At 40.2% G+C, this 15340-nt stretch overlaps 1 protein-coding gene across 1 annotated transcript in view; it reads right to left on the reverse strand.

Annotated features, from left to right (window-relative positions):
- The window catches only part of LOC134881495 (membrane-associated guanylate kinase, WW and PDZ domain-containing protein 2-like), a 76259-nt gene extending 61174 nt beyond the window's left edge, over positions 1 to 15085 (reverse strand). Inside the window, exon 1 of the mRNA XM_063908883.1 lies at positions 14485 to 15085. Coding sequence (XP_063764953.1) covers positions 14485 to 14782 — 298 coding nt within the window. The 5' untranslated portion in view covers positions 14783 to 15085. The remainder of the gene's footprint in view (positions 1 to 14484) is intronic.
- Between the last annotated feature and the right edge of the window lie 255 nt (positions 15086 to 15340).

A 15340-nucleotide genomic window follows, 5' to 3' on the forward strand; every position in this document is an offset into this window, starting at 1 on the left:
TCCCAGAGAAGACGCCGAGGAAGAGGGGGAAGGGAGATGCAGAGAGACGCGGAGAGATGAGAGAGACGACGACCGTCGGGAGAAAAGAGAGGAGAAGGAGATGTGCCAGTGGGAAGCCGGGCTCCAAACGACCTGCCAACGGATTGGTCAGAGAGCTTCCACAGTCCTGCAGCGCCCCCTATCTGCTGCTGCTGTCACTGCACCACTTCACTTTTTCTGCATCTGTATGGTGAATGTTTGTGTGTGTGCAAGAAACTGAGAGAGACACACATTGAGTAAGAGTGGAAAGTAAATGTTTATGTACGTGAAAGCATTTGTAGATCTGTGCATTTCTTTCTTTCGTCTGTGTGTGTGTGTACAGTGTGTGTGTGTGTGTGTGTGTGTGTGTGTGTGTGTGTGTGTGTGTGTGTGTGTGTGTGTGTGTGTGTGTGTGTGTGTGTGTGTGTGTTTTTAATTGAAGGTGTTTGTGTGTGCTAGTGCACCCAGATGCTCCCTGGCATTCCTCAAATACACTATGTCTCGCCCACCAGATGCTCTCCCTGTTTGACCTTGTGTATGTACATCAATGACAAGAGAGAAATACCCTGAGACGCTGCAGCAGCAGCATATGTCACACTGGGGTAACACACACTTGTACACACACAGAAGGATGATAAGCTCACAGCTGCAGATGCCAGAGAAGATGCCTTGAGCACAGTCTTGGGCAAGATTTGGTCTAAACACAAGGAGGAATAAACAAACAACAACACAGAAACATGCCATGATATGAGTTCTCAGCTGAGTGAGGAGGATGGATGTATATAAAAGAGAGGCTTCATTGGTATAACTCAATAACTCATACAAATATGCAAATTCAGCATCCTCCGAGCTAAACCTTATGCTGTACACCCAAGTACAAACTTGTTTTGTGTCTGGTTGCTTCAACAAAGCAGGAACAATTCTTCGGAGATCAACTTTATCCAGAAATTGTAGCACAAAGAATGACGACCAACATCAATCACAAACTCATCAAGGCAGACATCAATCAGTGAAGTTTCTGCTCAGTGAAGCACTACATTGGTACATGCAGGTCACATAGTCTCCTGCTCAATTAACTGACCGTCAGCTGATAGAATGGAAAAAAAACTTTCAACATGGTGTCCAATTCAAGCTGTCAGCTCCACATTACTCCCCGCAGCAGCAGCTTTGTGAGCGGCGCCCAGCAATCAGCACCTGATGCAGAGGTAAAGTGGGTGTTTATGGTTTTTGTCTCTTGTATCTATATGTTCAATATCTCAGAACACGTAGTTTTTGAACAGTAATCAAATGTTTATGTGTGATGACGAGTAGACGGCTGTAATAACAAGGAGCTTTTTCTTCCCTGGAGTCAGTGATGTAAATACCAGAACAAGAAAACCAGGAACCCACAGGCTTGTTCTGGCATTTACGACACTTCAGTTAAGAGGCTGCGTGGATTCAGTTATGAGTGTTTACAGAGATTACCTGACCTCCACAATGTTACTTACTGCTGCTCTCTGAGTCAGGCTCATTAACAGCTCTTTTAACAGTCAGAAATGTGGGATTAGCCACAATTCTTGAAATGTGATTTTTTTTTAAATAACACTGCTTTCAAATTTGAAAGGACATATAGCTTACTCTTGAGCTATTTCACAGCAACCACACGTTCACTCATTTTAGATTTCCATCAGGAGCTAAATCGATATTTAGGCACTGACACTTTGTGACAATACAAAGTTGTTAGAGCTTAGCTGCACCCATTCTCTGATCAAAATTCATCTGAACCGCAAGCATGCACATAAAATGCAGACTGAACAGATATTATCAGAATCATTATCACAAGTAGACAAACGAGGAATGTGCCTTGGTGTACATGGTGCATACATTAAACACAGTTCAAGAACAGAAAAAAAGTAAGAAAAAAATCAAATGCTAATTATTTAACTATTATACTATATTTGGAAATAGAAAAGAATATACACGAAATGTGGATATAAAAAAACTACATGTAGTATACTATTGCAAAGTACTTATAATATATAACTAATAATAAAATACTGGTTTGGAAGTGGATGACAGGTAGCTTGTGAAAAAAATGTGCAAAATATTGGAGGGTTGTGCAGAACTGGCAACACTTAAATAAAATAAATGAGTGGCTGAAAGCAAGTGTCAGTGTTATATATTTGATACTATGCATGAACATATCTACGTGGCTACATCTAACCCTAATTTTTAACGAGCAGACTCATGCTCTTTGCTCTTCATCATGTTTTCTTTCCTCCACCTTCGATCTTTGTGAAGACATTATAATATATATATATATATATATATATATATATGAAACTTCAGTGCAAGATCATTAAAGATGCACTATAGCAGGCCTGATAATAATACAGTTTTCCTCCTTGAGATCGATAAGTAAATTATTAATCCTGCCCTGAACTCCCTCAGCAGGTCAAGATCACACTGCCAATCATATTAATAATCTGTCTTCCTCAAAACAGCATCTAGCCCGAGGCCAAAGTAACCGGCATGCAAACTACATGCTCAGATAATGAGAAGCAGATATTCTTTTATCAAAACAGAACTCAGGGTTCACCAGAGTCTTATCTGCCACATACTTATCTCTGCTGTTTCTTCCATTATAATTACATTAAAACGTAATTTTATCTTGCTTTGAGCCCCTTTCTTTTATTAACTGTATTACTTTGAAATACACAGCTTTTGATTTCTGTGCTGTATTTGGTTTTATATTTAGCCTGCGTTGCATCCACTTTTTTCATTTTTAATAGTGCTTAGTAATGCTTGTTTCTACCTCATATTGCCCTCTTTAGTTTAATGCCCTGCAGCAAGGTGAATTTCCTTTATGTGACGTTTCATGATTATCAATCATTATCTATTTTTTCAAAGATTATTTTTCCTCTATCAATCTTACAGGTTATAAACAGGATGCCTTTAGATGTTAAAGTCTAAAACCCCAACATTTCAACTAATAAAACAGATACAGCATATCTGAGAAGCTCCAAATAAATGAATGCTACGTACTTTTAAAAAAACTAAGCCAAACTTTCTTTTCACAAGGCAGGGCAGAATGCATTGCATTGTTTACATGTACAGCCAACAACATGAGGCTAAGGGGAGGAGCAGATTGATGTAGAAAACCAACAGGAGTCATTTTGTTTGATTTGGGATGGCATAATTAGCTCTGACATGCCCATTCTCCCAGGAGGCTGAGCGAGGACGGAAGCAAAGTCGTGCAACATTGATTCTCTGAGTTTCTCTCAACACAAAGTTTTACTGCTCAACTCTTAAGTGCAAACAACCCTGCAGTCACGCTTCAGGAAAACATGCTGGCATGCCAAGTCTTACTGTGTGCATGCATGCACTCACACACCCGAGAGATAAACATGATGCAACATTAGGTCAAAGTTGGCTCCACACTTAATACTTTCCTGCAAACACTCCCAGTCGGTCTCTCCCTACCAACATAAACACTCTCCTCTTCCCCTAACACCTGACAACTACCACAAATAAACACCTGAACGAGTCCAAGTTAAAACAGTGTACATATAATACTGTACCGGGGGTAAACTGCAGGTTGCTTTGCCAGTTAAAGGCATGATTTCAACTGATGGACAAAGAGGAGCTTGAGTGGTTGTCATGGGGAACAAAACTCAGAAACAGACAAGGTGATCAATAACTTGCCTGCACTCCCACATGAGGTCGGACAGATTACTGAGGAGAACTAAACTGTAGGGTGAGAGTAAGCGAACACATACATTAAGCCAGTAAAATGTCTTTGCTTGCTCCATTACCCAAATTATATTCAAGCTACTGGATATCATTCGTCTCAACCCCTGTATGCATCAAAGTAAGCTACAACTGACGATCTTAATAAAACACTTCAAGGGTCAACTAACACACAACTGGACACCACAAATGTCATGCTCTATTATCATATACCTCAAACTCAATTCCCATTTTGTTTATCCGTAACCCAGGAATTAATATGCTAATTAATACCATTTCACATCAATGTCTTATAGGAGTGGTAGCAATTTTAACATCAATTGTTGTAAACTGCAATTACACTGGTGGGCATTGGCATTCAACTTCAAGTCGGTAATTCTAGTTTTCATATGACCTGAAGGCAAAATGTGGAGTGAAACTAAGAAACAGGTGTAACTAATAGCATTAATTGCAACACTGCATTGCAATAATTACAGGAGCACCAGTGTCATTAGACACACCTGTGGAAACACAATGGAAGTATGTCAGTGACTTTTGCATACACAAGAACCCACAATATACACCATTATGGCACATAACTATACATCCTCAAAGTCACCAAGTTGCAGCTAATAAAAGTGGGGCTGTCTTTAACTGGCATGTAAGACCTTGAAAACATAGCAACAGTGCATGATAGTCAGTTGGGTTGGGTGCAAGAATGCATTGCTTTATTTCACTAAAAACAACGTGTAGCCTTAAGTGAAACGTGTCTTCTGAGTTTTATGTTATAGCTAAACAGTAGAAAAGGATATTCTTGATTTTTTGTTAGTTTGTGTTCCGTGCACTTAGCTAACAGGCTTAAGCAGAAGAGCAGGCTAAACGTTACATTATTAAGCACAACACAAAACGTAGTAAATCAAGTATAGATAGATTAACTTAAAACTCATTAATTAATTAAACGTACCTTGCTTTCACTTTTGACTGGAGTTAAACTCATATTACACTATTCCATTGCCAATTAGCCTTTACCGCAATTTCAGACTTGCAGTTACCTTCGATTCCAGCAACGGACGTCTGCCCCGCCCAACTTTCAAAATAAGAGAATAACAAAAATAAGCACTCACACTATACATGGCATTAAAACAGCCATGTATTTGGCTTATTTTATCATTTATGAATATTATTTAAATCCAAATCTACCAGCTTTATGTATGTTTTCTTTTCATTGAAGTGTTCTTGCATACCTTGGCCGTATGGCAATATGGCCATTGCACCTGTTGAGCGAAAATGAATGAATAAAGTTCTGTCTTATTTTATCCAAAGCTGATTATTAAGATATGTTTAGTCCTGAAGGTGTTCTGGTTCCTTCTCTAAAGAAAGTATTTTCTTATTTATCTCTTCTCACTCATTTGTCAACTATTCCTTTTTAGTCCCATCCTCCTAAGTTGCCCGATTGTTCTCTTTCTGTCTCCTCAAAAACATCTCCAGTGGTCCTGTTAAGACTACCTTGTTCTGAACTATTTTTAAAAAAAAATTGTACAGTCCCAATTAGGCACAGGTAGCTTGAGTCAGAGGGTCACTGTGTGTGAAACTGAAAGCGAATGAATGTGTGTGTGTGTGTGTGTGTGTGTGTGTGTGTGTGTGTGTGTGTGTGTGTGTGTGTGTGTGTGTGTGTGTGTGTGTGTGTTATATTATACTCTATATATTATATACTGATAGTTTCCAGATGTTGGTGTATTGTGAGGGCCATTTATCCGTGGATGAGGTATCTGTTGTTGTACTCCTAATGGCATTATTACAGCAGGCGGCCGGGCCCATTATTAATAGTAAATGACAGAGCCTCTCTCCTAAAGGTCTTAATATTGACCCCCCCCCCCCCCCCCCATCCTGAGACTAGTCCTAATGATGATGTTCCTGCATGTCTTTCTCCACAACAGCGTAATCAAGGCAAGACACACAACCTCTGAGTCACGATAAAGAGAAACAAGCCCACGTTACAAATGAGACTTTAAAATCAAAAGACGGAGGTTATAGGAATTGCCATCCCTAATATTCCTCATACAATCCTTCTCCTCCCACAGTGAGCAAATGAATTCCTCTTTTCCCCTCACCTCTCATGCTGATGAGATAAATACTGATGGACAAGAGGAGGTGTGTGTTTTTGTGTATTTGCTGGCTCCTGTTTTAAATGCAGCCTATATGGAAATGTGTGTCACCCCTGATTGCACTCTACAGCTCAAGCTGCGCTCCTCACACAACAAGCAGGATGCATCTTAATGAGACTGAAAGTTACAGAATGACAGAGAGCTGCAGAAGAGGATGTAGAACGAGGATTGATATTCTGGAGGAAGGGCAAAGGTTTGTGTGGGCTCCAACACTTTATCCTCTGTTCCATAGCGGTAATTCACACTAATGGAGAGAAAATGGAAAAAGACACCAAGGAGACTATACAGAGAGTAATAAGAAACTCATTGGTGTGGGGGCACAGCGGTTAATAACCTGAGGGGTTAAAACCAGCAGGGGTGTGTTCCTGGTCAATACAAAAATTAATAATTGTGGCTGTGGCTGAGGCTGAGAGAAGGCCGCCCTCTGAGCACCATAATGATTTTACTCTCCAATGCTTATTTTAACTTCAATGGCCTGATATTCTGAAGCCTGTCTGTGTCACTACAGGAACGTTTCCTGCTTCTAAATCCAAACAGACATGGAATGGACTCAGCTCAACTGTAGTGACCTGATTGCTAATATCTTTTCTTTAGTATATGTTAGAGTGAACTGAATGAACAGAAATATATCAAATATGCCACTCACACACCTTAGCAAGTCAGGTGGAAAATTAAAAGCTCTTCTCAAAGCGGACATTTTGCTTGACTCATTTCTTTCTGACGGTCATCATACAGTATACATTGATCCAAATATTGCTAAATATTGGAAACAGTTAATCATAATAAAATGTATATCTGGACCTCACAATGCTTATGAAGTACTGATGTCAGTACTTATATTAAAGTACTTTGAAGGACTTTGAATGTACTTTATTATTATAATTATTATTAGGCTGAAGAGACGCTTTAGTAGAAGCTTTTATATTTATGGAGCAGTAAAGACAGCAGTAATAGCTTTTAGATAAGATGTTAAAGGTTTAGACCTTTATCGTATTGATACAAAATAACAATATAAACAGCCTCCCCTCTCACGGTGCAGTGAAGGGAAGTCTTACTGAGTATTAACTGATTAGACAGCTACTGTCCTCTACTGGTGCAAAGAATCAACTACAGTGATAAAATGATGCTGAATGCAAATGAGCATTCATTTGCATTCAATGAAAAATAAAAAGGGCTTTAATTCAATAGCGAGCAAGTCCCTTGTGTTTGTACAGTATACAGTGGGCTCTACTCCAATACATTCAGCTCAGCAATGATGGTGAGCCTCTTTAGAAAGTCATAAAATCACATTGTTGGTAGCCATCCACCAGTTTCAGTTCTGCAGCTGGAACGGCTCCTGACGCCAGCTTTTATAATCTTTCTCATTCAGATCTGAAGCAAAGCTATCAGATTAGGCTGCTGGCTAATCTGCACTATGTCAAAGAATGAAAACGATGCGCAGCCTCCTGTGCCGCCACGCCTGACTGAATAAGATATGATTCTGTGAAACAGGGAGAGGGGGGGCGTTGTTTAGCATAGGGCTGGCTGTTAACTAAATATACAACATACTGTTTAGAAAGCAGACGATATGTCTTATGCTGGAATTAGTTTTTCTGTGTGTTTGCCAGCAGACTCACAATCCCACACACATGCAGATTGAATGACTTTCTTTTAACATTGATGAGCCAGATGTCCTGGCTGCTGCATCTCTGGAGGTGAGACATGGTTGTGTTCCTCAGACCGAGGCCAGGGGGGAACAGGCCAGCAGCCAGAAACTTCAGATGGGAGAACGACAGTAACTATTCGATAGCGGTAAAATGTAACCAAGCACATTTATTTCTGTACATATTTAAGCTACTTGTACTTGAAGTGATTCAGTTTCATGCCGTTTGCACTAAGCTAATCCACTACATGGTCAAATGATTCAAAGGGACATACATGAGGGGGTTACTGGTATAGTCTCTATGGGTCGCTTGCTATAAACAATTAAGAACCGCTAATTTAGTTACACAGTTGCACTTCAGTAAAACGATGAACGCAGGAACTTGCAATGGTGTATTTTTATGCTGAGGTATTGCTACTTCACTTTACCATTCTGTATTTTAGTCAAAGTTTGATTTATTATACAGCATACCAGAGGTTGTTCTAGCAGAGAACATTATCTCCTTCTCCTTCACGATAAATACAAATGTTCCAAAAAATGCATAATCCCATTCAGGGCATGAACTGAGGCACAGTAAACAGTGTTTCTTTTACAAAGCAGAGGCGCCTGAACTTGATTACATGACCTGCTTTAAAAACCTCTCTATCAATTACCCCAGGACAAGGATGCACCACTAAGTGGTCAGAGGTGTAAATACAAAAAACACACAAGAGTGGTTTAGACAAATATGTGTGGAAACAACTGAGAAAAAAATCCAATCCATAATGTGGATGTCAAAACAGAACCACCCAAAGTTTATTTCGGATTTGAGTTATAAACAAAAGGTATGTGTAGAAAGCATATGGAAACCAAATATATATTTTAGAGCTTGTTCTTTAAAAACTTGAATTTATTGACCAATTATGTGTGATAAACTATTTGTCCAGCGCCCTCTGATCAGTTCACCTAAACAACTGATATAATGTTGAAATATTACACACAGAGACAGAACCATTTTCTTATTGTTCGCATAATAAGCATAATGCACACCCACAGAGAACCACACACACATAAATACACAAACACACACACACACCCACATCATGAATAATCATAAGAATATGGTGTTTATCTCAGCCAGATAAACTGCTTTTCATGGCAACATCCTACTTGTGTGAAATACTTTCCATCTCACACGCTGCACGGTATAGTCATAGCCATCGCCATGGTGATCCATCAGTGGAAGGTCTGTGCTGTGTTCTGGAAAATCCCTTGAGAAAAACCTGAGTGTTTTCTTTAGACCTATAAAAACTACAGATATTGCTGGGGCCAAAATCTCCATTTGATCATAAGCCACTGTTAATAAAATAAGTAACTGCATCAGAAATTTCACAACATCATAGATGAAAGAAACTTTGATCCTATTACAGCTGAAGGATAGCAAAAATGTTTGACAAAACCTACTTTAAGTCTTGTATAATACAGTGCTTCTATCTACATTTCCCAAACACATGCAGCAGCACAGTCCCCTGCAGTGTGTCCATGGTGAGGAGAATTACATTGACCTAATTCACTTAACTGGACCAGTTAGATATTTGGACATTGGCTGGCTCAGCTTGAGTTTGATCCTCTCAGCAGAGCTCCAGCAGCTTCTAGCCTCAATAAAACTATCCTGCGCCTCTGACAGAACTCATCTCTGGGTGAGTTATTAATACCAACAGAGCAGACAGGATGTTATGCACTGATTCTTCAAGCTTCTCATCAACAAAGCAACACGAGGAGATGAACGTTGCCTTCTCTGCCTCTGCTCCATCTGTCCCTCCATACTGTACCCACGTTAAGAGGACTGGCAGGACTCGGACAGCTGAGTCAGAAAACTTAACAACCTCAAACAATTCTCAAAGGTATATCTTGGAATATATGTGCTCATATTGACCATACCGTAACTCCCCCACTAGCAATGGTTATAAGATCATAGCTCAACTGTCAGCAACTTAGCATGAAAAGGCCTGTCAGGATGAATACTTGATGCATGCAAAGTATTCATCAAAATAGATTAAGCTGCAAACGTTGTACACCTAACTAAATACACCTTCTACCTACAGAAGTACAGCAAATATTCTTTCTCATAAAAAGTATTTCCTATGTAAAAGTTATTTTACAAATAAATTCTCAGTCTAGCACTAAAGTTTAGCCTTATTTAATCTACTCGGTTAACCACTAATCTAAGACCCTTCTTTGAGTATTTTGGAAAAGTTAAAAAGTCAACTAAAGAAATTGTCTGCATACCAAGTGTTGGCATTCGCATTAGCATACTTTTGCTACGTAGTTACTGATGATAAAATAGCTGGCAACATTGATGGTCATGAGTGATGCAGCTTTTTTTCTGTCTGGAATCAAAGACCAGTTGGTTTATAAATTGCAATTACATTTGAGTGGTTAATCTGCCACCATTTTCAGTGTGAACTGCAAGAATCAAGTCTGTATATTTCTGTGTAATGGTATGCTGTATTTGGAAGAATGAAAAGCCAAGTCTGTGTATGCATACATAAGGAGGTTGTTCTGAGCAGTTGCCAAAGAAACTGTATTCTGTCAATGGGATGTAAATTAAGTTTTAGCCTGGCCTCGTCTGCCCTATACAGGCTGTGGCCGAGGGCCGCTGCACAGCGGGACAGAGGCATGCTGTGATCCACTTTTGATGTTAAAGGGCATGTTAACATTTTAAATAAATGTTGTTTTTCCTTAGAAATCACAGCATATTGTTCTCATAAACTCATGTAGAGGAAATATCCCGGGGTCTTCCTCCTCCACACTCCTCACAGAGAGGCAAAAAACACAATTTGGAAAGAAGAAAATTACATTTCACACGGGCAATATCAGCCAGCAGTGACATGTTTCTGGCTTCAAGTCTGCGTTTCTTAGTACCTTCAGGTAGGGAAAATATAATTTTTGATATTGTATTTATTCATATGTAAATCAGAACAGCATTATTTTGGATGTAGCCTTGGATGATGGCTCTAATACAATTTGAATGAAAAATATGGAAAATATTTTTAAAAAGCTGACACTAATATTCTTATAACACAGTATTTGCAAAAGCTTTTTATCACTGAAATGAATGCCAATTAAAGAGAGCCGGGTAATTTAAAAGGTGGATTACATATTAAATTTTAATAAATATATATGAACTTTTTCCTAAAAAACTGACAATAAACTGGATAAACTAACTGATGCAGCACTAAAAACGAATATAACAATTCAACAACGTCTTTTAAACAGAAAGACGAAGAAAAAAGCTTTTACTAAAATACAATGTCCATTTCAAGTCAGCATAACGAGTTGGGACAGTAAAGACGTCATGATTTTAAAACTCAAAATGAAGAATCTGCTGAAAAGAAAGTGAAAAAAACACAGGATGTAATTTTCTGTGTCTTTCCAAGTGTGCTTTCTCACACCTCCACCATACTCTTCTTTTAAACTCCACCTCTCTTTCACACACACATTTCTCTCCTCTACATACTGCTCTAACACCTCTCGATGATTTGATCTTCATGGCACTTTTAGAAATCTGCCTCACTGAGCCGAGCAGCCGTTTACACTTCGCTGCTGCTCACTGCTGATGGGAGATGAACATGGTCGACAGATTCTCATCAGACAATTAAATCCAGATAGACACAGCGAGTCACTCATTTGCCAATGGGCATTTGAAAGAAAATGTATGTTTTAATCAAAAATCCATTGGATGTATTCTTATCATTCCATTTCAAAAACAATCCTTTCGAAATAATGAACATCGAAGATAAATTATTGATTTTACTAATTCTCGTTAGGCTTTTTTTTATACAGCAGACATTTTTGTGTGTCGAAGTAGGAAAACCACACGTGTAACTTTAACATACAATGGCTGTGCTTTTCTAAAATGTCCCAGTAAGTTGTGACCGTGAGAATGCACAATACAAGGACCCTGAATAAAATTCAGCCATCTTTAATGTAATATTCGACACCTCTGCTCAATAAAATATGTAAAAGGTTGATAAATGTTGCAGACTATATAAACGCACACAACCTATTGTTTTGATTTGATTTTCAGGTGAAAGTAAGTGTTGCTATGTTGTAATAATGTAATTAGTTTACATCACATTCATTTACATGACAACGAACTGAGACCCTTGAAGAAGTTAGACACACACGCACAGCGGGAGAATAAATAGCAGCCCTCTTGAGATGCACACTCAAACCGTCTTCCCTGTCAGTTCTACTATTACATTTTAATAATTTCCCTGCAAAACAAAACCGACCTCCCTGTAGCATCTGTAATTACAATACTATTCAATTTCTGGAATCACCTGTAATATGATTGTTTTTCTTATTTTCTTTAATAATGGTTAATTTAACATTATTGGCCTCTAAAGAAGAATGAAATGATTAAACCTTTCATTTCAGTCATTTCATGTATCTTCAGTGCTCCATTTAAATTAGTTTTTCAGTCCAGAATAGCTTGCACTCGATCATCATTGAACCATCACTGTGCAATTGTGCTTTTAATATTTTGAGAAGCCATTTTCCGTTAGACCCTCTGCAGTGGACTCAGTAGTTGGATGAGGAGGTTTAAACTGCTAAAGCAACCCTTTCTTAACTCCTGTTAATTCCAATTTATTATAGGCATTATTGTGCACTTGGCACTGATTTGAATCATCCTGCATTTTGATGCTAGGCTCCCGGTTTATTTAGCTTTTATCAATAATTTCTGCATTTATATTGAACTTTTGCTCAGAGTTGTATTTGTCCTTTTCAGTTCTCTCTGTTGTCAGAGCCTACAGTGTTTTGAGCTCCATGTACAAATGTAACCCTACCTACAAAAAACATCTACTTGTAGAGATGGTTTTCTACAACTCATAAGAATGAAAGACCATCAAACATATAGAGTCCTCTAAGCCATCTGACTATCATATCAAGCTTTTGTGGCAGGCAGTGCCAAACTCTCAAACAGCAATACAGTATATAGCACAAGATGTCTATTAGTACTTTTGGAAGGCGACATGATACACCCTCAAAACAACTCACACCTGCATGTTGTGAAGTGCAAGTACATTTGCCAACAAAGGACATTATCGCCTGTCTTCATGCAAACACTATTTTCTTATTTATAAAACTCTATTTCCCGCTGTTACACAAATACAGAACATTTCTGTTCCAGCAAAAGGATTATACTATTCCCATAAACCGTGTTTCTTCCTATATCTTTGGTGTGCAGATGAAACATTGTGTGAGAGGAGGTCAGGGCACAGTTAGGCAGTGAGCTCGCTCCCGAGGACCATCAGGCCTCGCTGTCACTGCTGTACTCCCTCAGGGGCAGTAGGGGGGTTTCTACCAAGTCCGTTAAAATGTGTAAGTGTGTGCATATTTGTATGGGCAGTCAAACACGATTGTGTACCCAGACAGGACATCCGTCTTTGATTTTGGCCATGTCTGGCCTCTGAGGAGAGTGACTGGACTGCTTCTACATGATTCCTCAGCGAGTGTGTCAGCAACTGTCTGCAAGCACACTGCCTTAAACACACTCCTTTGAATGTAGGTTAAATAGTAATAGAGAGAGAGACAGTGAAAATATATCTCATATATTGAATTGGACAACAAGCGATGCAGAAACAATGCTCAATGACATTCTTACAGTAGAAAAAAGACCATATTCAGCTGGGTAAGAGTGTGAGGTTCAATAAACAGATTCATGTTTAAATGGATAAGAGAGGGAGCAAGAGGATAGACCTGTCTGAGATACACACACATTAGCATTTAACCCCTCACACATCCCAGGACAGTACTCTTACACTGTCAGCAGCTCTAACTCAACAATCAATCACATTGACGCAACCCAGGGACACACTGAGATTGAGAGCGAGCAGTCAGGCGAAGAGTGTGAAGACAAATTCTCTGTGAGCAAACTCGGCAATGTCCAAAAATAAAACAGACTAGTTGATTTTTGCTTTACTGATGTCCCAGAAAGAAGCCACTGTAATGCTCATTTCATGGTTGAGAAAGCTGCCCATTTAGCCACTTATGAGGACTTATACTGAGCCTCAGAGGGTGTGATGATAACCATCTCCTCTGCTCTTCCTTCAATCCAATGTTCTAGGCGTGTATAGACCCTGTCTGCTTTCACACTGGCTGACAGAAGCAGGTCACTCAGTCATCACTGGTGCCATCCAGCTTTAGAGGCCCCAATAACCACACAAACACTGCACCAGCTAACAATAACAAAACAGTCAAAAGCACTCTAAGCATGCCGGACACAATTATTTTTCCACTTTTGAGCTCAGGAACATTTCATAAACAAAATAGGCCATGTGTTGATAGGCTCTGTGTGAAATTTGGGAGGCGGGGTTTGAGCAAAGCATGTTGAATAGAGAGCTGATCAATATGAAAACGGGCTCGACTTTAATTAAGCTTAAACAGGTTTATTTTTTCATCAGCACAATTCATTAACAGGGACATGATGAGGACTGACAACCAGGAGACTGGCTGTCTGCTGTCAAAGAGAAAACACATTTCATCTACGGCGCAGGCCTGTTCGGTGAAACGAGCCTCGACCAAAACATGGAGAAAACCGCAGGCTGAGGCATGACGCCTAAACAGACACACCCCCTCCGGGCTGTGGCATCGAACCAGCGATCTGTGATAAACATAATAGCGGCTGCACAGTCCAGCCTGCCATATAACCATTATAGTTAGTGATCCTAGTGGACTGTACACACCATTACGGCTCGTAATTACATTTCTCCAACAACCAGGCCCAAGCATGTGTACATGCTTTGTCCACACGTATTCTCTCTTTAGTGCAGCCTGACAGATGACTGCACACATGACATCTTAATCAAACCAGTGACACCCAAACACACCGCCTCATACACACACATATCTCCCTGCCTCTTTAACCCATGGTTGCTGCCCTCTCATTTGCACAACGTATCTCACCTTGCTTGACACATTTGAGGCGGACCGGGTCTTTGCAGTGTTTAATCACGGCCAGCACATCCCGGGTGGTGAGCCCGGCCACCGGCATGTTGTTGACCTCCAGCAGCAGCTCATCCTGGGCCAGTTTGCCGCTCTGGATCAGTCCCTTTCCCTGCTTCACCTCGCCGAAGTAGGGGAACTGGCCGATCTCCGCACATCCCTTCAGCTCGAACCCCAGCTCCCCTTCCTTCCCCCGGGTTACTACAGCTTCGTGGACTTTGTTGGTCCAGTGGTTTTTCTTCTTGAGGCTCTTAGACATCGTTAGGGCGAGTAAATCACCGCGGGCTGGCCCATACAAACGTCTCCTACCGTCTCATCCCTGCCTTTGTGCGACCGGCCGCAGCTTCACAGCGCCCGTGGCTCCATCATCACCGGTGCACGCCACGCGTAGTGTCCGCTCAGCGAGCCGCACAGTCGGGCAGAGAGCTGCAGTACAGCACGGCGGCGGGGGAAATAATTATTACTCTCTCAGACACACAGACGCAAGAGACAGATACTGCCGGATGACCCGGATGTGAAGCCTGAAGGAGGGGAGAGATGAATGGTTCTGGTTCGGCGTAAAATGATGGATAGGAGGGGAAATAATACAGGAGGCGCTTCACTCCCACAACACTGCCAGGGGCGCTTCCTCAGGCTCACTGTGATCACACACAGGCGGAGATATGTGGGAGGAGGAACCGTTTACATACATTAGGCTACATATCTCACTCTGTATGGTTACCTGCAAACATATTTGATGACTTTGAAAAACTATTATTTTAACAAGACTGTTTCTTATGTTATATTATAATATGTTATGTAATACTATCATCTCTTG

Source organism: Eleginops maclovinus, chromosome 2 (genome assembly GCF_036324505.1).
Source record: "Eleginops maclovinus isolate JMC-PN-2008 ecotype Puerto Natales chromosome 2, JC_Emac_rtc_rv5, whole genome shotgun sequence".
Taxonomy (NCBI): Eukaryota; Metazoa; Chordata; class Actinopteri; order Perciformes; family Eleginopidae; genus Eleginops; species Eleginops maclovinus.